At 34.7% G+C, this 23,671-nt stretch overlaps 1 protein-coding gene across 1 annotated transcript in view; it reads left to right on the top strand.

Annotated features, from left to right (window-relative positions):
* Window positions 1-21,220, top strand: part of ANKRD50 (ankyrin repeat domain containing 50) — a 45,992-nt gene extending 24,772 nt beyond the window's left edge. The window contains exons 2-3 of the mRNA XM_063108560.1: window positions 11,279-11,508; window positions 17,673-21,220. Of these exons, the coding sequence (XP_062964630.1) occupies window positions 11,279-11,508; window positions 17,673-21,220 (3,778 nt within the window). The remainder of the gene's footprint in view (window positions 1-11,278; window positions 11,509-17,672) is intronic.
* Window positions 21,221-23,671: the final 2,451 nt, after the last annotated feature.

Raw genomic sequence — 23,671 nt, 5'->3', positions numbered from 1 at the left:
GGTTCTCCAGAGAAACAGAACTAATAAGATATATGTGCATACATGTATCTATATTAAAAGATTTATTATAAGGAATTGGCTCACACAGTTTAGAAGGCTGAGAAATCCCAAGATCTGTAGTCAGCAAGGTAGAGAGCAAAGAGAGCCAGGAGAGCCAATGATGTCTATTCTAGTATAAGCTTGAAGTCCTGAAAATCAGGAGAGCTGATGGTGTAAGTTCTAGTTTGAAAGCCAGCAGCTGCAAGATGCAAGAAGAGCTGACGACTTAGGACCAAAGACAGAAAAAGACAGATGTCCAAATTCATGCAGGCAAGTGGGAGGGTTATCCTTTTGTGCTCTTCAGGCCTTCAACTGATTGGATGACGGCCATCACATTAGGGAGGGTAATATTCTTTACTTAGCCTACTGATTGAAATGTTAATCTCACCAAGAAACACCATCACAGATGCACCCAGAATAATGTTTGACCAAATGTCTGAGTGTCCTGTGGCTCAGTCAAGCTGACACATAAAATTAACCATCACAAACAAGCCCCTAGGAGCTGAGTACTAGCCAATGATGAACTGTTGTTTATGTTTAATTTTACAGGTGTGACACTAGAATGAATAAGCTCTGTTCTGTATATTAATAATGAAATAAACTCACTCATTTATTCAATAAATATATATAGATCATCTACTTTCTGAAAGGTCCTGTGCTAGCTGCTAGAAATGCAGTGGTGAATAATATGTAGGTAGTTCGTTCCCTCCCAGAGTTTTTGAAGATGAATGCTAACTTACCAATTCCTTAGTTACTTGATTAATTACAGTTGTTATAAGGGCTTTCATAGCTGTTGTAAAGTATATATTTATAGAACTTTACCTAGTTTGAGTTGTAGGGTGAGAAGTGTAGTCAGGGAAGACCTCTCTGAGTTAGTGTTATTTGAGCTGATCTCTAAAGGATGAATAAAAGCTCTGAAGTGACAAGGAGTGAAAATCACAGCAGGAAAGGGAATAGCATACACTCTTATTAAGGACCTGAAGCTGAAAGGAGGGTCTGTTTAAAGAACCAAGAGCAGGGATGATGAGGTTAGAGAAATGGGTAAGCTGCCAGTTGTTGGACAGGTTTTGGAAAACAGAAGCCCATGGTTTCAGCATGCTACTGGGGCTAAATGGGCTTCACTGACTTCAGTGGTAATGATCTAATCTAAGAGGATTCATCTGTTCAGATGAACCTCAAAGTACTATGTTGAAAGAGGGAAAACCATTAACAAAGACTTTCTTTTTTTAATGACTTGCTCAGTGTTATGCATAATAAGGACAAAATTAGTCTCTTGTGTTCTGAATATTCCTATTCCCTGGTATGTACCTGCTATGGATTGAATATCCCCCCAAAACTCATTCAAGCTTGACCCCCATTGTAACAGTATGAAGAGGATGGGAAATCTGATTATGGTATTTGAAAGGTGGTGCCTTTTAAGAGGTGATTGGATCATGAGGACTCTGCCTTCATGAATGGATTGATCTGTTCATGGAGTCATGGGTTAATGGTTTAATGAGTTGTCAGGTAGTGGTTTGAATGGCTTTATAAAGAAAGCAAAGTAAGCAAGGTAACTCTCGCACTCATACCATGCTCGCCCTATGAGACCCTGTATTGCCACAGGACTCCATACAGAGTCACCACTAAGAAAAAGGCTCTCACCAGATGTGTTCCCTGAACCTTGGACTTCCCATCCTCCAAAACTGTAAGAAATAAACCTGTCTTCTTTATACTTTACCCAGTTTCAGATATTCTGTTCAGCTGTGTCTTTTCATTCTCAGAATCACATTAACAACAGTTTATTATTATTATTATTATTTTTAGTTTACATACAATAAAATTCATTCTTTGTGGAGTACAGTTCTGTAATTTTGACAGCTGTATCATTGCTCTGCATCAGTGGCAGCACTTGGTATTTCCAAGGGTTTTGTTTATTTCAGCAATTCTAATAGGTGTCGAATGGTATATCACTGCAGTTTTAATTTGAATTTTTCTAGTGACTGATGATGTTGAGCATTTGAGCCTTCTTTACACCCTTCCATATCTTATTTGACACCCCTATATTTTATTTTCTGAAGTCTCTATTCCAATATTTTACCCATTTAAAAATTTTTTTTTGTTTTCTTATTGTTGAGTTTGAGAGTTCTTTATGTATTCTGCATACAAGTCTTTAGTCTAAAATTTGCTTTACAGATATTTTCTGCCAGTCTTCAGCTTGTCTTTTCATTTTCTTAACAGTATCTAATAGTTAATTTTGATAAAGTCAAGTTTTTCAATTTTTTTTTCTTTCATGCATCCTGCCTTTGACAGAGTATCTAAAAACTTTATGTAATCCAAGATCATGAAGATTTTGTTTTAGAAGTATTGTAGTTTTATGTTTAAGTCTATGATCTGTTTTGAGTCAATTTTGGTAGTAGGGGATGAGAGAAATATATTGAAGTTCATCTTTTCTGCATATCGTCATCATTTGTTCAGCCTCATTTGTTGAAAAACTTTCCTTTCTCAATTGCAATTTTGTGAAAAATCAGCTTCCTGTATTTATGCTGATCTGTTTACATAATCTCTGTGTCTGTCTTTAGCAAATACCATACTGTCTCAATTGCACTAGCTTTATAGTAAATCTTAAAATTGGGTAATGTGAGTCCTCCCACTTTGTTTTTCTCTTTCAGAATTATTTTTTTATTTTAATCTTTTATAATTATTTGTCGAAAAGTCAGATATCTTATATATCTTATGTAAAACAATTGGAACAGAATTACGAGGGGTCTTCAAAAAGTTCATGGGAAAATTCATATTATCTTTTTATTCTATTTTTCCAGGAACTTTTCAAAGTACCCTTGTAAATAGTCTTTGTGCCTGGAAATGGTTCAACCTTTTTTTTCTTTGGGGGCCTTTAGTGTGGAGGGTAGGTGAATTAATCTAGTCAGGACTCAGACGATTTGAGGTTTGTTGTTGCCGTGGTTACCCTTAGTGTACCTCAGACTTCATATCTTCTAGCATTGTGTTGTGTTTTGGGTGGGGGCTGATTTTCCAGGTGGATTCTCTCAATATCTACTCTGCCTTCAGCTCTCAAATTTTTCCTCATTTTCTGTTTTTCTGATTAGGCCTACAGTGTTCCCCTTGATCTGGGGGAAGGTCTCCTCAGTGATCCTGCCCATCTCCTCACTGTAGGTTGCAATGGGTTTTCACTACTTTCCTAAGGCAGTAGTGTTTATTCTACCTGCCCCATACTCCCACCCCCCAAAGTTTTTCCATAGGGGATATTTAGGAGGAGAGTCTAGGGTGGGGGCTTTCATTCCATGCCCTTGCCAGCCAGGATTGTTGCTATTTTTTTTAAAGCCTGTGAGGTCAGTAGAGAAAAGTTTGCAAGAGAGGGTGCATTCTCCCTTTATTGAGGGTTCCAGGGTCTCTGCACTCACTCAGCTCACACTATTCCTTCATCCATTCTTTAATTTTTGTAGCTAACTTTTTTCCCAGTGTCCAGCTGCATCTGCCCCAGGTAGGTGAGTGCCTGCATTCTGTCTCCCTGTAGATGTCTCTCTCTCTTTAGATTTGGGGCTAGGTGGTTGCCCTATCACCTCAGCTCTCTGATAAGTTCAAGAAGTCTTGAATTTACAGCTAATCTGGCTTGTTTTGTTGTACAGCTGGGAGGGACACCATCTCTAGTTCTCTATACTTGATGCAGTAAGAAAGAAAAAGAGCTGCAACCTGATGTTCCATGGTAACAGTTCTGAGGAACTATTGTACATGTTCAATATCTATCTACCTAATGGTATACTCCTTATAATTTATTTATAGTAGCTTTTAAAAGCTAATTACCTCCTAAGTAACAAACAGTAAGTAAATTCCTTATATCAATGAAAAGGAACAATGGATGTATTTCATTTCAGAATTGCCCTAATGGTCTTTCAGCTGCCCTTCTGCCAGGAAATCAAAAATGTTCTCAACACAAAAATTATAACTATGTGAGGTAATGCATATATTAATTACCTAGATTTAGTCATTCTACAATGTGTACATACTTCAAAACATCATGTTGTACATGGTAAATACATAACAATTGTATCTGTCAATTAAAAAAATAAAATAGTAAAATAAATCTAAGAAGGGATAGCTACAGAAGGATGATTACAGCAGTACTCGTATTCAAGACAAAAACTGGGGAAAAGTAGCTCAAGAATTTTAAATTGAATTAATAAAAATATTAAGAATGTAATAAATATTGTCTGAATATTAATAATGAAGCTAAGAAATAGAAGATATTTAGTAAGATATACATACAAAAGTAAAACCCTGTACTATACTGCTGCTGTTAAATATGGTGAATATCTTTGTATGATTGTGATAACTTAATAATATCACATTCTCTTCATTTGGAATAATAGTAATAAAATACATATATATATATTCACAAACACAGGAAAGTCTGTTTCAGATTATCTAAATCATTCATTTTTTATGTATGCATACTTTGATGGGATTTTCATTTTACAGAATGATAAAATGTAACCTGACAGAAAAAATGTGGCTCTTTTCATCACTCAGTGTAGGTATGTTATCCCCGAATAGGTGCTTTTGAAATAATTGAAAGGGAACTGAATATGGGAATTTTGAGTTTAATAAATGTTTATCTAGTTTTTTAAAGTAGCAGCTTTTCCATTAAATAGTATTCATTCATAAAGCAAGTTTATTGAGTGCTTTTGATGTACTAAGAATGGTTTTGAGGGTTAGAAATCTAGCGGTGCATAAGACAGGCATAGTCCCTGCCCTTGTGAAGCCCAGATTATGGGGGAGGGAGGCGTGGAGGTGGGGCTGCTTCACTCCCAGCCTTAACAACAAAAACAGTACACAGTAACACAGTAAATTAATTTAAGGATATGACAAATGCAACAAAGAAAACAATTGGAATGAGATGTCAGAGTAACAGCAATAGTGATAATGAGGGCTTCCTTAGATGTGACTGGCGGGGGAAGGCCATCATAATAAAATTTGTATTGAAACCTGAAGGACATGAAGTTCTGCCTGGAAGAGCTTTCTAGGCAGAGACAGCAGTAAGTGCATAGGCTACAGTGGAAAAAAGCTCTGTGTTTGAAATAGGCCCTGAAAGGAAAAAACAGCTTGGTGTTAGAATGAAAAAGAAGACAGTATGCTGGAACAAAAGGGAGGACTCAGGAATGAATCCTATGATTTTTGTCTTAAGAAGGTCTAGGATAATGTGGTGCCATCAAGTGACATAGGGAAGACAGTCGGGGAGGAATTTGTTTTGGGGGTAAATTTAAAGAGAGGCGTCATTTGAACATACTAGATTTGAGATGCCTACAGGACAGCCACATCGAGATAGCTGATAGTTTGGGGGATTTTCAGTTTTGAGTTTAGGAGTGAGGTCAGGACTAGAAATAAATAGATAACATTTTTAAAGCTGTGTGATTGGCTTATGTTTTTAATATGAATAAGTAAGTCCATTTTAAATAGTTCTCAGAAATTGTCCTAAAGCAAGAAAGTGAAGGAAAGCTCTATATATTTTGAAACTATGAGAGACCTATAAACCCAAACCTCAATATAGTATAGAAATTAATATCAAATTGAGATGCAGACAAAGCTGGCAAAACATTATTGTTTAAAATAAGTGCATACCCTGAATATCAAGAGCACAAGAGGTCTTATTTGGGACCATGGAGACAAGTTATAGACTTACAGAAGTTTCTGTGCACCCAGATAAGCAGAAAGGAAGAACAAGTAGAGCAGGCAGAATGAATCACACAGATGAACAGTGTGCAAGGAAAAGTCAGACGCTGGGAGGTAGAAGAGAAGGCGTTTGTAGTAAGAAACCCTGCGGTTTGTACATCTCCACACCTTGTGATCTTAATTGGCTGGGAGAAGTAGGAGCTCAAAGAAATTGTCATGCCCATAATACTGATGCATAAGGAGCCTTTCTTGCTAGCTTGTTCACTGCATGCACTAACTTGGAATTGCTGGTCCAGAGGAACATATCTTATTCAAAAAGAGCTGTCACAAGGTATTTAAAAATATATCTCAAGAACAGAAAGGGGAGGGAATCTGAAAAGAAACACTAGAAAAATATTGCCATGGAACAAAAGAAATCTTTGGCCAAATATATTGCCTTAAATGAAAACATAGTTAATGAGCGATTGATTGCCTGAGTTAACTGCGTGAAGCACATATGTAAGTACTTTGATAAGAAGTGGTAAAACAACAGAATGAGATGGGACATATAAATGGACATATAAATCTCTTCTATGAGAAGAGATATTTTAAATCAATAATCAATAAGGAAATGACAGATAATTCAGTAAATAGTTTTGGGGTAACTGTGGAGCCATGTGGAAAAACAAAAAGTTGGAATGCTAGTTACATCTTATGTCAAACTTAATTTGATTAAAAAATGTTAAAAGTTTTTGAAGGAAGGTGTTTTTTTTGTTTTGTTTTGTTTTAATAACCTCTGAATTGGGAAAGCTCCACAGAAATGTGACATAAAACTTAGAAGTCATAAAAGAAAGACATGTTATCTATATAAAAGTATATAAGAAATTGTACATGTCAAAAAAAGTTTAAAAAGTAAAAAGAAAAATTACAAATGGTGGAAAATATTGGCAATTTATACATACTACATACAACACTTAATTTAATACTTAAAGAGTGCTGATTAGAGAAAAATTAGCAATCTTTTGGAAAATGGGTAAAGGATATGAAGATACAGTTTAAAGAAAAGAAATATGATTCCTAGGCACATTTAAACATGATTGCCCTTATGGTAAGGAAATGTAAGTTAAAACTATAATAAGGATGTCAGTTTTTACCAATCTGTAGAAAAATCAAAGAATGTTAATCACTAATATGGAGGGGCTAGAGAAACATGCACTCTTCCATAGCTGCTGAGAATGTATAGTTATATAATTTCTAAGAAGAGCATTTTGACAATATCTATCAAAATATACATGAACACGCCCCCCCTTAATCTAACAATTCTATTTCTAATAATGTATTCTACGATATGCTTGTAGATTGCCAAATGATATGGACAAGAACATGGTAGATTTAAAGTGAACCATATCAGTAATAACATTAAATATAAATAAGTGCCCCAATTAAATAGCAGACTTTGATTGGATACAAACACAAAATCTAATTCTATATTGCCTATAAGAAATACACTATATATAAAAAGACAAATAGCTTAATTATAAAAGAATGAAAAAAAATATATACCATGCTAACCCTAACCAAAAGTAAGCTTGGTTGGCTGCATTAATATCAGACAAAGTAGATTTTGGAGAAAAGAATATTACCAAGGATAAACAGGGTAATTTCATAATGATAAAGAGGTCAATTCCTGAAGAGAATATAACAAGTATAAACATTTGTATCACTCATAACAGAGCTTCCAAATCTAGGAAGCAAAAACTAACAATTGCACGAAGTAGACAAATTCACTTACATGTCAAATATTTTAACAGTGTTCTTTCAATAATTGGTGTAGCAAATAAACAGAAAACCAGTAAGTACATGGAAGATTTGAGCAACACTATTACCAAATTGACCTAACTGATATTTATAGAACAATCAACCCAACAACAGAATACTCATTTGTCGGGCCTTAAAAACTAACGCCACCTTCCTTAAGTGACATTACAAGCGGCACTATTATGGGCCCACAAGGGCGTCTTAACGTGGCAGCCTAAGACGGCACCAGGAGGAAGTAGGGTGGGAGTATCCGCAGGAACCTTGCCTTAGCCCTTATTGGCCAAATACGCGCTTCCCTGCTCATGAACACTGCGTGATTGCAATAGCTAGGCATTGAGACAGGATGCATGCTCTCGTAACCTTTAAGCTGATTGGAGGAAGTAAAAACCTCCCTTCCCCATTTGCCTTTAAAAGCAAGTGCTTGTGTCATAATAAACAGCCGCATCTGAGTGTTCTTTAACGGGCTGGTTGGGGCCTGCGGCTGTGCTCACCTCTCTTCACTGCTCTCTTCCTCTGTCTCCTCTCAACAGGGACCGGGGAAAGAGGAATCTGGGCAATCTGCCTGCCCACCAGAAGGGACACCAAGGGAGGGACTGATAGCAAGGCAAGGGCTGTTCGGGTCAGCTGGTGGCGGACCCGACATTCATTCTTTTCAGGTGCCTACACAACATTTGCTAAGTTATATGTATTCTGGGCCATAAAACAAGTCTCAATAAATTTAAAGATATGGAAGGTTATACAAGATATGTTATCTGATCACAATTGTATTAAACTGTGATTACATAATAACATAAAAATACCTAGGAAATACCCAAATATTTGAAAGGGATGTAATTCATTTCTAAATAACCTATGTTTCAAAGGAGTCAAAGGTAAATTATTTTGAAGTGAGTGATATTGAAAATAAAGGATTATATTAGAAGAGAAAACAAGTATGAAACACTGACTTCAGTTTCTAAGAAACTAGAAGAAAAGAGCAAATAACCTGTAGGTAAAAAAAAAGGAGATAATCACCAAATCCTATCAATTTTACCCACCAAATTTTTCTCAAATCTGTCTCCTTCATGCCATCCGGAGTGCTACTTCTTTATAATATTGGTTATAGTCAGTGGACCATAACAGATAAGAGTAGACTAGGTTGACCAGTCATTCTGGTTTGCCCAGGACTAGATGTGAAGGAGGGTGGGAGGAGGGGAGGTTGGTCCCTGGCACTTAGTGCTTAATACTGGGAAAGTCCCAGGCAAACTAGGATGAGTGGTTACCCTTGTGTATGTTTTGGAGCCATTCCTCGGGCTTGAATCCTTTCCTTATCACTTAGAAGTAACTTTGGACAAATGACAAATCCTCTGTGCCTCAAATGCCTCATCTGGAAATGAGTATTATAATAGTAGCTATCTTAAAGAGTTAATGAGAGAATCAGATGAGTTATGGACATGTAAAGTACTTAAAGCATATTCAATATGAGCACTGAATTAAAGTTAGCAATGGTGGTGTTAGTGATAGTAGTTGAGGATTTAGGTCTTTTTTGTTTTGTTTTAAGTTCTAAGTGATGGTTTACTGTATCATTGTTGCATTCTAGACTTACCATGCTTCAGGCTTTCTTTCAAATGTGCCAGAGTTGTCTTTCTAAACACAAATATAATAACATCAGTTTTCTTGAAATACTTCAGCAGCTCCTTAGCATCCTTAGGGCAAAGTCCGAATTTCATAGTAATGCTGACAAAGCCCAGCATTTACTCATAACTCATTCTTTCCTTCCGTACTTATTCACTGGTCTTTCTCTTGTTCGAGCCTTGCATGTACTGTTTTCTCAACTAGATTTTTTTTTTTTTTCTGTTTGTCCTACCCCTAGATCTTTCTCCTGACTAATCTCCTCGCTCATTACCTTACCAACCTCAGTTCCCAACTTCCCCAACCTCCGCCCAACCCCTTCCCTATCAAAAGTAGGTTAGGTTGGCTTCTTGTGTACTCCCACAACACTGTTACTGGTGTCACTGATTATGCTATATTATTATAGTATATTATGTACTACATATATTGTGCTGTATGACTATATTACTGGTTTTTTATCAACCTTCTTTGCACTCGTAGCAGACAAAACATGTACATAAGGTACAATAGAGTAGGTTTTCCCAAATTTAGCATGTTTCTTCTTCCAGCATTGCCCAGCCTTCCCTCTATTTCCATGCAGAATTCTAATTGGTTCTTCAAAACAGTTTATCTTGAGCACCTAATATTTGAATATTTTTATGACATTCTCTGTCTTCCCTACCGACTTCCCTTAAGTCGATCATTTCTTATTTACTATGTTAGTAATTTCTCTGTTTTTTATCATAGCACTGAACACACTGTATTGTTTTCCATTCTAGATTGCAACAATGTCAAGTTGTTATTTAGGATCTACAATGGGCACTATGTAAGATCCTGGGGGTACACTGATGAGCAAAGCCGACTTTGTCCCTGTTTTCTTGCTGCTTACAGTCTAAAGAGAGAAATAAAAAACTAATGATATTAAGAGTAAATATGAAATTGAAAATTTCATAGTGCAGTGAAAGAGATGTTATGAAAGGATATAATAGGGATTTGACTTTGAAAAAGTGACTGTCAAACTTAAAATTGAAGATTAAGGAGGAGTTAACTATGTGAAGAGAGAAGTGCAATACCAGTCAGAGGGAACTAGAAATGAAGATCCTTGTGTAATTGTGTCTTTAGAAGGCTAGTGTGGCTAGAGTAACACTTGGAAAGGCGACTGGCTATAGTAGAAACTCATTGGAGGGGAACTGTTGGCAGCATGTAGGCTGTTTTGGCAGCCCAGGTGAAAGAGATGATGATAGTTTGGATGAGATGATGGTAGTTTGGACGAGGCTGATGATGTTACAGACTGAGAAAAAATTGAGAGACTTTTAGAAAGAAAAATTGATTGCTGCATAGTGGTAAATTGGATCTTCATGGCTATGGGATTGAAAGGTTAAGATGAGAGTTGTAAAAAATATTATTTGTAAATTTCTTCTGTTGTTCCTAACTGTATGGCCTATGTCCTCTTCACTGTTATATCTATCTGCTCAGCACCTTATTGAGCACATGGCATACATACGTCAAGTAAATATTTGTTGAAAATAAGTGAGCATTGTTTTATTTATGAAGTTATATTCAACTGCAATATAAATTATATGAGTAGGAAATGCATTATTCAATATACTAAAACCTAATAATTTGTTCTTTATTTTAAAATTTAATACTACATCAAATAGGACCTGGAGTATAGTTTATCTTTGTACAGTCTTTTAAAATAAAATTTGTGAGTGACAAGCTAGTATAAAGTAATTTGGTGAGAGAAATGATGATAAAACACTTCTAAATTCTGTAAAACCCTTGATATTTTCCTTCTTATTTAGATGGTCCCCAAAGTTTTTGCTTTTTTCTCTTTGTGACACTTCAGGCTTATAAACAATTCAAGCTTTTCATCATAGACACAAATTAGGAAGAGAATATTAAAATCTGGTTTCCTCCAGTTTCTACTGCCCTTCTTAATTATTTTGAATTATTAACACACACACACACAATTTATTGTGGAAAATGTTGTTACTGGAAATGTGAAGTATTTAGGATCAGTATTGTTCTTAAAGTAAGGAATTAAAACTGGTGTAACTTTTTTTTCTAATACCTTAATTTATTTTATTCTTAAAATATTTATAATAAGTAATACTGATGTTTTAATAACAAATCCTAACATCAGAGCCAATAATATTCAAAATACCTATGTGGATGTGTTTTACAGGTGTGTTCTGCTCCCCCTTTTGGGAATGAAGCCTCCCCAGCAAAGCCTATACCTGCTTGTTGATTCTGTTGATGAAGGGTGTAACGTTACTGAAGGTGAACAAACGTCTACCAGCTTATCTGGGACTGTTGCAGAACTTTTAGCTGGTCACCATGAGTTCTTTCCACCATGGCTACTGCTGCTCTGTTCTGCCCGAAAGCAGAGTAAGGCTGTTACTAAAATGTTTACTGGTAAGCATAATTACTGCTATCCTCAAATGTTTTTCATTGTTGAACTAGTATATGTGCTTTTTTCTTAGAGGAATGTGTGCAGTTGAAAATCTGAATGCTGCATTTGCTCCTTCTGTCAGTTATTCTCAACTGTACCTTTTTGAAGTTATATTAAAAACAAGATGTAGCATGTTTTAAGATCATTTAAACATTGCCTTTTTTCGAGATTCTTTTCCTAACTGCCTTAGCAAATGTTAGGAGTATTTCTGCCATATTTGTTGCTATATAGCTATGGGGCTGCATTTATTATGCTGTTGTGTCATGAGCAGTTTTCATATTTCTTCTAACTAGACTGAGTATCTGAAAAGTAATGAATATGCCTCTTTAAACAAATCAATGGCAGTTACTCAAAGGCTTTTTTCTGGGTGTAAGAGAGGCAGAGCTAACGGCCCTTTAGGATACCTATTGAAATACATAATTTTTTAACCCTTTTCTGATGGTTGAGAGAACAGTCTGTATAATGTATAAAATTCCATGATCGGTTTTTTTTTCCTTACTGCTTTTTTACATTTTTACTACCGTAATAAAGTTGTAATTAGATTATGTAAAGTATTCTTTGTGGGAAATAAAAGGGGTGTAAAACCAGGACCTCTCACAGGATTTAGAGTGTAATTAGAGAGATATTAATTAAGTTAATGGTTAATTAGACATATCACTTTTAAGTAATTCTGTACATTTTACAGTATGGTGGAAACTTATTAATTCATTAAAATGATTTTCTATAACCAGCTTTATTTCCTCTATCAGGTTGTCTCTCAGATCCCCTTGTTACTAATGGCATAGCTTTTGGTTTTATATATAGTATTCTTATGCAACTTATTTATATTCTCTGTGCCTCAGTTTTCTCATCTATAAGATGGGGATTATAAAATTACTTTTTTTATAGGATTTTTGTAAGGCTAAATGACAAATTACATCTGAAGCACTTAGGACAATACCTAATATATAAAGTGCTTCATAGATGTATTTTTTATTATTTTACTCTCTTTGTTAGCAAACATTATTTTTTGAGCCCTATTTCTATTACTGCTTATAAATCCAGTTTATTGGTTTCAACCGCTGGCTAGTATTCCTTCCCATGAATAAATTTCCTATTTATTTTTCTATAATCTTATTCATGGACATTTAGATTGTTTGCCGTTTTTCACTATTACAAAAAAATGTTTCATGAACATACTTGTTCACGTCATCTTGTGCACATATGCTAAATGTTTACATTATAAGCATAGACTTGGAAATGCTGAGTTGTAGAGTATGTACATTTGGAACTTTAGTTGATTTTGCCAAATTGCTACCTAGTGTGCTTAATAATGTACACACCTACCAACAACATATGAGTTTTTCCTTTTCTCTACATTTTCATCAGGCAATTTTTGTTCTTTTCAAGTCTGGTTTGTTCTAGTTTAGGGTCCTGTACTTGATGTTCTAACTGGAATGCTCTTCACTTGAACTTCTCACTGTCTTCCCATTTAAATCTCTGTTCAAGGATCAATCACACACAGGCTCTGACTATGTTTTCTATTCCAGTTTTATTTTTGCCTCCCCAGCTGCTTAGTTACACACTCTTTCTCTTCATCTGGTTTTATTTTCTTCATGATTCTTATCACTGTTTAAAATTTGTATTTTATGTGTGTTTACCTACTAGTCTATCTGCTCCACTAGGGTAGAGCCTCCATGAGAATAGGAATTTTTTCAGTTTTCTCCATTGCTGTATCTCCCCAGCATCTAGAACAGAGCTTGGAACAAAGCTGTCATTAAGTTATTTGCAAATAAATGAGTATGTATTTTCTTTGAACCACATTTTAGTAGAGAAAGCAATGAACTAGGAATCAGGAGGAACCAAATTATGGTCAGATTCCCTTACCCTTCTCCTTCCCCTGAGATGTTGTTAATTATTAAAATGCTGGGTTGTATATAAACATTTGACCACCTCTCCATTGATGGTAGATTTGGAATTTGGGGGTAAAAATTTAAGATTATTACTGAAGTTATTAATACATACTGTTAAATTGCTTTCCAAAAAGATATATATTATGCTCCTACCTTAAAGTATTGGTTTCTTTGTACTCCCACCAGTATTGAATTATATCTTTTTAATATTTATCAATTTGATATGTGAAAAATGCTACCTCACTTTTATCTGTACTTCTTGTTTACTATTGAACTCTTTCTCCTTGTATTTATTTATCTTTTTTTTTTCCTGTGAATTTTTGCTGTCTGACCTTTACATGTGCTTCCATCAGGAAGTTAGTTATTTTCTTATTGATTGTTAAGAGGGCTTTTATTTCATATTCTTTCATTCTTTGCAACTGTTTTCTTCAGCTTTTTAAAATTGTAATAATTATTTTAAAGTCTTTTATATGTACTCTAATGTAATCATTTTACATTTTATGATTTTATCCATATAGAAAGTTTTCTACTAAATGGTGTGAAATAAGGCTCTAACTTTGATAATTTATCAAACCATAAATTTTCTCAGCAATTTATTGACTCCCTTTACTATTATATCTTGATATTCCTTTTGTCATACATTAAATTTCAGTAAGTGTGCATATATGTATGTGTGTTATTGCTTATTTCTGAACTATTCATCTGCTCTTCTGAACTGTCTGTCATTATTATGCAAATGCCATGTTGATTTAGTTTTTGTAATTTTCTTGTACAGTTACTTCTCAACCCTTTTTTGCTATCAATATTATTATTCTAAATGATATATATTTACCTTTATTCTTTATTCTTTCAGATTGACTTTAATAGCATATTCTTTAAATCATAACCAACAATGATAAAACACCCAAAAATTAAGATTTTGTTAAAACTTTAATTTAAATTAGGAAAAATTTGACAATTAAAATAGGTTCTTTTCACCCATGAACATATTTCTTAATTTATTCAAGTTTTTTTCTTAGATTTTTCAGTTTTTCTTCTATTTGTCCTATAAATTTCTTCTTGCTTTTTGCTTATGTTTTAAGTTGTAATGTGTGTGTTTTGAACTGAGATGTATACATTCAAAATTAAAATTGGCAGGTGCATCACCATAGGCAGTAATATTAAGATTTTTACTATGTCTTAATTAGTCTCACCTACTCATATCTATGGACTTAACCTTTGGAAAGAGAGTTACTCTGTTTGCTGATGTATCAATTATACTGACCAGTAGCATTTTCATTAATAGCTTCAAATCAGAGTTGATGGAATAAAAATCATTTTAGCACTTAAGCAGAATTTTGACTACGTCTAAAGATTTTATCATAGGCTGTTAGCTATTGGTCTTATTATGGGACTGAAAGAAATAGCAGCCCATTTAAAAACATTTTGTGTACAAAAATTAACCCTCAAAGATTTTTATACATATTCCTTTTATCTTATTATAAAAGTAATACATGCTTCATATAGAAAATATTTTAAATGAAAGCATGCAGTGAAACATCCATCATTTGCAGATAAAATAGTGATTAACCACTCTTTAACACTTTGTGTTAAATTCTGTATGTTTCCCTGTCTTCATTGAGATCATGCTGTATATCAGTTTGATTTCCTGCATCTTACATTTAACATTGATAAGCCCTTTAGTGTTAATGTATTGTCTTTTTAATGACTATTTTAATGGCTCCATAATTTATTACTATATTAATATGCCAGAACTCACTTAACTTTCTCTTTTTATTGTTGTATTATTAGGTCTTTCTTTCATATTCCCTGTCCCCACAGTTTCTTCAGGATAATATATAATTGCAGTGAATATCAGTTTATAAATATTGCCACAGGTCCTATCATTCTGTCATGCTGCTTTCACTAGCACTGAGTAGTAGTATCATACCCTGAGAAATGTTTTAAGAATAGAAAAGTGATCCAATAGAGAAGCGGTCCAACATTTTAATAAATTATGTTTTTATACCTAGAGAAATTTTAATCACTTTTCTGTCATATCTTATAATTTTTAAGTGCTTTGATAGTAATATATTAAATTGTGTGTGTTCATAATAAGAGGATTACATGTGTGAGTATGTTAGTCAAAAGTTGCAATTAAATCGCAAACATTTTGTATCCAGTTTTTATGTAATTATTTTCTTATACAATCAATGCCTTTATGTCTACTCCCTCCCCTCAGTCCCCTATCAGACACTTGTGTTTTCTTTCACAACTTTATATTCCCATTCCCATCTTAATGAAAAGAGCAAACTTAGAATCCTGGTTCTATCACTTACTAGCTGTGTTACTTTGGTCAATACTTATCCTTTCTGAGCTTTAGCATTCTCATTGTTAAAATAGGGATACTTATCTCAAAGGCTTAACATAGAAAGAAGTTATGTTTGATAACTTTTTACAGTGTTGCCTTAGAAATAGTTAACCCTCAATAAATGTTGCTCTCTTCTATTCCTTTCTGAGGAACTAAGCCTGCTACTGTCGAGATTTAGCCTAGTTTCTGTCTTAATTTTCTTAAGTTTCAATCATGAGATCTTAGTTAATTGGGTTTAAATTACAGATATTTATTCATAATGGGTTATATGATTTTTCATGTATATTAATCAGTATGTAGAACATCACTTTGGAAACTTTAAAATACTGTATATGTAAGATAGTACTATTTTTTAAATAACTTTTTTTATTAGCAACATGAATGTTTTTCTTTTTCAACTTAAATTGTTTTAATGAATTTATAAGCCAAAAGCAAACAGACACACAAAAAAAGGAAGTGGCAAGTCATTTCATATCACTGGTTAGTGTAGATTGCTATAAAGTTTCTAGGCATGTTTTAAACCCTGCTTATGTCAAGCGTGTCTTTTTTCCTAATTGAAATATATCTTTTGAAAGTATTTCTGTTGAGAATTTAATAATTAACTGTGTGTATATATATTTAAATTACAGATTTTATTTTTTAATATAGATTTAAGGCTATGCAAATTTATTTCTTTACGTTTCATTCTTGGTAGGTTATGTTTTTCAGTAAATTTGTTCATTTCATCTAAGTACTTCAAACTTAGTATCACAAAATTGAATTTATTCTCTCCAAACCTGTTATTTATCCTTCAGTGATCTCTTTCAATACTGTTGGCCAAGCCAGAAATTAATGTCAACTTTAACTCTTCCTTCTCTCTTTCCTTCTCCACATTCAACCAAATCCTATGCAGTCTAGCTCTATTAGTAATTCACAAAGTCATCATGTATCTTTATCTTTGCTGCTGCTTCTGCTACTGTGGTTGTTCAGGCTCTTAATGATTCTCTAGCACATATCTCAGCCTCTTTTTAAAAGGTTTTGCCTCTACTCTTGCCTCATCCAGTTCCCTCTGGTCATGTTGTTGCCTTGGTGAGTTCATACACTCAGCAGTTTTTCCTTCTGTACAATAAATATACAATTGTCTAATAAATTTATGTACATCATATCATCTCCCTTCAAAAAATGAAATTATGGTTCCCTTTAAAGAACTTAAATTGAGTTTTTCAAATAGCTGTAACTACTATGTTTTTAGGTTTCTTTGAATTTTATTAAGTTTCTTTATTTGTTGCAGTTTTGTGAGCATAATTTGGCCAAATTTCATCTTAATTAGTTCAAGCTATTTATTGTAGTGTGAGATTTAATTATCTTAATTTAATAACATGTAAAATAATGTAATTTAAGGACAGTGACAGATGATATTCTAGTTGGATGTAAATATTCAATTCCATAATTAAGGCTAGTTTACATTCAAGTGTATGAGTGGGAAATACATAAATTATTTGTATGAAAAAGATCATCCTATAAAAACAAACCTTATTATGTCTTCCACAGCTTTTTTTCCTAATCATTTGGGAGTTCAGAAAAGTCTTAACAAGCTGCTTTTATGGATATGTAAGACTGTTTAATGCTTAGTATCTCTTACAATGAAGTTGAAAGAGGCACTGTAAAAATAAAAGAATAAGAAATAGTTCCAGTTGTAGATAGGAAAATTAAATTGTTTTTCTGCCATCAATGTTTTTTTACAGAAACTGAATTGCATACTAATAGGTATTAAATGGTTAATTAGTATTAATTTATTAATTGATATGTTTATTAGTTTATTCTATATTGAAGACATTCTCTTTGAATATATGGCAACTTCTATAATCCTTTTCCACTAATGATATCTTTTTTGTTTCTTCTCTAGGTTTTCGAAAAATAAGTTTAGATGATCTTCGGAAGGCGTACATTGTCAAGGATGTTCAACAGTACATTCTTCATCGTTTAGATCAAGAAGAAGCTTTGCGACAACACCTCACAAAAGAAACTGCAGAGATGTTAAATCAACTGCACATTAAAAGCAGTGGATGCTTTCTTTACCTAGAACGAGTTCTAGATGGAGTTGTAGAAAATTTTATTATGTTAAGAGAGATTCGCGACATCCCAGGAACTCTAAATGGTCTATATCTCTGGCTGTGCCAAAGACTTTTTGTAAGAAAACAATTTGCAAAGGTTCAGCCTATTTTGAATGTGATTCTTGCAGCCTGCCGACCTTTGACCATAACAGAATTATATCATGCAGTATGGACCAAGAATATGTCATTAACCTTGGAAGACTTTCAACGCAAGTTAGATGTTCTCTCCAAACTTCTTGTTGATGGACTAGGAAATACTAAAATACTGTTTCACTACAGTTTTGCAGAGTGGCTTCTGGATGTAAAACACTGTACTCAGAAGTATTTATGTAATGCAGCAGAAGGACACAGAATGTTAGCTATGAGTTATACCTGTCAAGCCAAGAATTTAACACCATTGGAAGCACAAGAATTTGCATTGCACTTAATTAATTCAAACTTACAATTAGAGACAGCTGAGTTAGCTCTGTGGATGATATGGAATGGTACACCTGTCAGAGATTCCCTGTCCACTTTAATACCCAAGGAACAAGAAGTGCTACAGCTGTTAGTTAAAGCTGGTGCTCATGTCAACAGTGAAGATGATCGCACATCATGCATAGTCCGACAGGCCTTAGAAAGAGAAGATTCCATTCGGACATTATTAGATAATGGAGCTTCAGTAAATCAGTGTGATTCAAATGGGAGAACATTATTGGCTAATGCTGCATACAGTGGCAATCTTGATGTAGTGAATTTACTTGTCTCAAGAGGATCAGATTTAGAGATAGAAGATGCTCATGGACATACACCACTCACCCTGGCTGCTAGACAAGGACATACCAAGGTGGTTAATTGTTTGATTGGGTGTGGAGCAAATGTTAATCATACTGATCAAGATGGTTGGACAGCATTAAGATCTGCTGCTTGGGGTGGCCATACTGAGGTAGTTTCTGCTTTACTTTATGCTGGTGTGAAAGTGGATTGTGCAGATGCTGATAGCCGAACAGCTTTGAGAGCAGCAGCTTGGGGAGGACACGAGGATATTGTACTGAATTTGCTGCAACATGGTGCTGAAGTTAATAAAGCTGACAATGAAGGTAGAACTGCTTTGATAGCAGCAGCATACATGGGACATAGAGAAATTGTGGAACACCTACTGGACCACGGAGCAGAAGTAAATCATGAGGATGTTGATGGCAGGACTGCACTCTCTGTAGCTGCACTTTGTGTGCCTGCAAGTAAAGGACATGCGTCAGTCGTTAGCCTTTTAATTGATCGAGGTGCTGAAGTAGATCATTGTGATAAAGATGGCATGACTCCACTGCTGGTTGCTGCCTATGAAGGACATGTTGATGTTGTTGACTTGCTTCTAGAGGGGGGAGCAGATGTAGATCACACGGATAACAATGGTCGTACACCTCTCTTAGCAGCAGCTTCTATGGGACATGCTTCAGTTGTAAACACACTTTTGTTTTGGGGTGCAGCTGTGGATAGTATTGACAGTGAGGGTAGGACAGTCCTCAGCATAGCTTCAGCACAAGGAAATGTTGAGGTGGTACGTACTCTACTGGATAGAGGGTTAGATGAAAATCACAGAGATGATGCTGGATGGACACCTTTGCATATGGCAGCTTTTGAAGGTCACAGATTAATATGTGAAGCACTTATTGAACAAGGTGCTAGAACAAATGAGACAGACAATGATGGGCGAATCCCTTTCATATTAGCTTCACAAGAGGGTCATTATGATTGTGTTCAAATATTATTGGAAAATAAATCCAATATTGATCAAAGAGGTTATGATGGAAGAAATGCACTGCGGGTTGCTGCACTGGAAGGACACAGAGACATTGTCGAATTGCTTTTTAGCCATGGAGCTGATGTTAATTACAAAGATGCTGATGGTAGGCCCACACTTTATATCTTGGCCTTAGAAAACCAGCTTTCAATGGCTGAATATTTTTTAGAAAACGGTGCCAATGTAGAAGCAAGTGATGCTGAAGGAAGGACAGCACTTCATGTTTCCTGCTGGCAAGGCCATATGGAAATGGTGCAGGTTCTGATAGCCTACCATGCTGATGTCAATGCTGCAGACAATGAAAAGCGTTCTGCTTTGCAGTCGGCAGCCTGGCAGGGCCATGTAAAAGTGGTTCAGCTTCTAATTGAGCATAGTGCTGTAGTTGACCATACATGTAATCAAGGTGCGACTGCACTCTGTATTGCAGCCCAGGAAGGGCACATTGATGTTGTGCAGGTTTTATTAGAGCACGGTGCTGACCCAAACCATGCTGATCAATTTGGACGTACTGCTATGCGCGTTGCAGCCAAAAATGGACATTCTCAAATAATTAAATTATTAGAAAAATATGGTGCATCTAGTTTGAATGGCTGTTCCCCCTCTCCTGTTCACACAATGGAGCAAAAACCTCTACAGTCAGTGTCTTCAAAAATGCAATCCCTAACAATTAAATCAAACAGCTCTGGCAGTACTGGTGGTGGAGATATGCAGCCTTCATTACGAGGTTTACCCAATGGGCCAGCACATGCATTCAGTTCTCCTTCAGAATCTCCAGATTCTACAGTTGATCGGCAGAAGTCATCATTATCAAATAATTCCCTGAAAAGCTCAAAAAATTCATCTTTGAGAACTACTTCATCTACAGCAACGGCTCAAACAGTGCCAATTGACAGCTTTCATAACTTGTCATTTACGGAACAAATTCAGCAGCATTCATTGCCACGCAGTAGAAGTCGGCAGTCAATTGTTTCCCCATCTTCCACAACACAGTCCTTAGGACAGAGTCATAATTCACCTAGTAGTGAGTTTGAGTGGAGTCAGGTAAAGCCCAGTTTGAAGTCAACTAAAGCAAATAAAGGGGCAAAATCAGAAAATTCCAGCAAATCTGAGTCAGCTGGAAAAAAAGCTAAACAAAGTAATTCTTCACAGCCAAAGGTTTTAGAATATGAAATGACTCAGTTTGATAAAAGAGGTCCGATAGCCAAATCTGGGACTAGTGCCCCACCTAAACAAATGCCAGCAGAATCTCAGTGCAAGATTACGATACCTTCAACTCAGCAGGAAATTGGTCGAACTCAACAGCAATTTCTCATTCACCAACAAAGTGGTGAACAGAAGAAGAGAAATGGAATAATGACAAATCCAAATTATCATCTTCAGAGCAACCAAGTTTTTCTTGGTAGGGTTTCAGTCCCACGAACAGCACAAGATAGAGGGCATCAGGAAGTGTTAGAGGGGTATCCTTCCTCAGAGACAGAATTAAGCCTTAAACAAGCCCTGAAGCTTCAGATTGAGGGTTCTGATCCTAGCTTCAACTATAAAAAAGAAACGCCATTATAAAAGGTAATATTTTGTCAGCATAAAAAATAAAATATCAAAAGTATAGTTACCTCTACTTTTAATGCTGCTTTCTCTAATATTAACAGGGCCAATTCCCTCACCTTCTTCTAGTCTATTCAGATCTCATCTTCTCAGACAGACCTCCCCTTATCACCCTTTTAAATTTGCATTCTCCTTTTCCCTTTTCCTGCTTTATGTTATCCAAAGCACTTATTATTTAACATACTTTATATTATTTTACTATGTTTACTATTTGTCTTCCCCAACTAAAATGTAAGCTTTGTGAAGGTACAGATTTTTATCTGTTTTGTTTCCTGCTATATTTTATGTACTTGGAATAGTGCTTAGATCTGTGGAAGTTTCTCAATAGAAATTTGTTAAGTAAGTGAATGAATGAATTAGTGAATGAATGAATGGATATACTATTTATGGATCCCAGATTAAGAATTCTTTTCTATACAGCATTTTCCTCTCTTAAAAGCTCTTTCATGGTGATAGAGGGAGGGGCTATTTCTGTAATATCCATCTTTTGGTTTGAATAAAATAGTGTATGTAACGCTTAGTAGATAGGAAATGTTAATTTCATTCCTTTCCACCCAGAAAGAAGCCAAATATTTTAATCAGTAAAAGACAATTTTTAGTATGACAGATCTCTTAAGAATCTTTTAAGTAATATTTTCACATACCAAGAATAGGTGTGGAAGATGTTAAATGGATATATTGGTAAGATGGGTATTTAGGGTCCATCATATTTAAATAAAAAAGTCATAATTACTAAATGAAAACATCATCCTTTTCCCTACTACAAGGAGCGTTCACTAATTATATAGAGGAAGTTACAGGGAATATAGATAGGCACATAATTTTTATATTATCAATACTTTTTCAGAAGCACATTTCCTATACTGGAGATAAATCTGAAGATTTCACTAGGAATCTTTGCTAGCTTATACTACAACTATATTTATCCCACTTTGCTTAATCATTTTTCTTTCTCTAACGAAATTGCACTCTTTCCTCAAGCAAACCGAAATCTCTCTCTTTTGCTTCTTTTGTCTTTGGGGATATATTTTAATATAGGTGAAACATAATTATTATTAAAAAAATCCCTTATGTCTTCTAATAATAAACATAGATTCAATGAGAATCTATGGGCAACCAGTCAAATGTCATTCAACAAAAATTTGTATGAAGTAGTTAATTCAGTCTCCAGTGTGATTTATTTTTTAAATATTTAATTCTGATGGTACAGCCCTCCCACTTTCATGACATCTTTTGTAAAGGCAAAGTCTAAATATGTATTAAACAGAAACAAATGAATTAAGGTAAACTTTTTGTGCAATCTTTAAAAGCAACTTATAAGTTAAATAATGAAAAGACATCTAATAGATAAGTCTATTTTGTGCTTTATATGGTAAATATAGATAAATAAATGTACATATTCTTATACAAAGTCTTAAAACTATATGTACTTATATGATAAGTGTAATATAGAAATTAATTTTTTTTTTTAACTTTTACCTTAGTTTCCTGTTCTGTGAAACAGAAGACATTGTGATTGGTGTGGTTCTTCAGCTACTGGATGAAAACATGAAATGCCTATTGATTTGCTGGGAAAAAAAATGAAGAATGTGATATCTGCAGTACAATTACCTTAATTACTGTAATGTGCCTAAATAGTAAGGCTGCCTTCTCAGTGTAACTCTCTGTGCTTAAAAAATTTTATTTTGTGTGCTTTGTATTCACTACACAAGAATAAGCACTTTTAAAAAAAATGCAGATATATACTGCAGTTCCCTGATAAAAGCTAAAAAAATTGAGTAAAGTAATTTAAGTTAAGATTTGATAAATGTGCATGTGCCATGATCAAATATATATGAAAAGGCAGTGTTTCTTGTATTTATTTTTTTCTTTTTGTGGCAAAAGAAACTTAAAGCATACTGTTTTAGTCACATTTGCATCGTAGTTTATGGCCTGTTTCTTGTATCTTTAAAAGTGTTGCTTAATAAAATAAATCTTGCAGCTGTTTTATATTCACTACACCCTCAGCATTGGACAAAAATAAATTTCTATATAAATGCCACATTGAGGTGAAAAATGATTTCTTGGCAGATAAAAAAATGTTTTTAGTAGTTTAGCGAGCTGCTCAAGGTAGTTTAAATCTCGACTTTCCCTGTGGAATCCTCCTCAGCTCTGGCTAAGTGTCCAAACAACCAACCAACCAACCAGAGTATAGGCAAAACAAAGTTGATTTCATTCACTGGGATGCAGTTTCACCTTCCACTCACTTGTCATTCCATCTCCAGGAAGACAGACTATCATTCTTGAGGCATGAAAATTCTCAGGGACAAAGCCATGCCTCAGTTGCTTGTGTGTGCAGAGGGAGATGCACCTGTCTATCTGAGGGTAGATTTTTGATCCCTGAACAATTCATTGACTACCCATATCTCT

The sequence above is a fragment of the Cynocephalus volans genome, chromosome 9 (assembly GCF_027409185.1).
Source record: "Cynocephalus volans isolate mCynVol1 chromosome 9, mCynVol1.pri, whole genome shotgun sequence".
NCBI lineage: Eukaryota > Metazoa > Chordata > Mammalia > Dermoptera > Cynocephalidae > Cynocephalus > Cynocephalus volans.
This window is presented reverse-complemented; position numbering and strand designations above follow the sequence as displayed.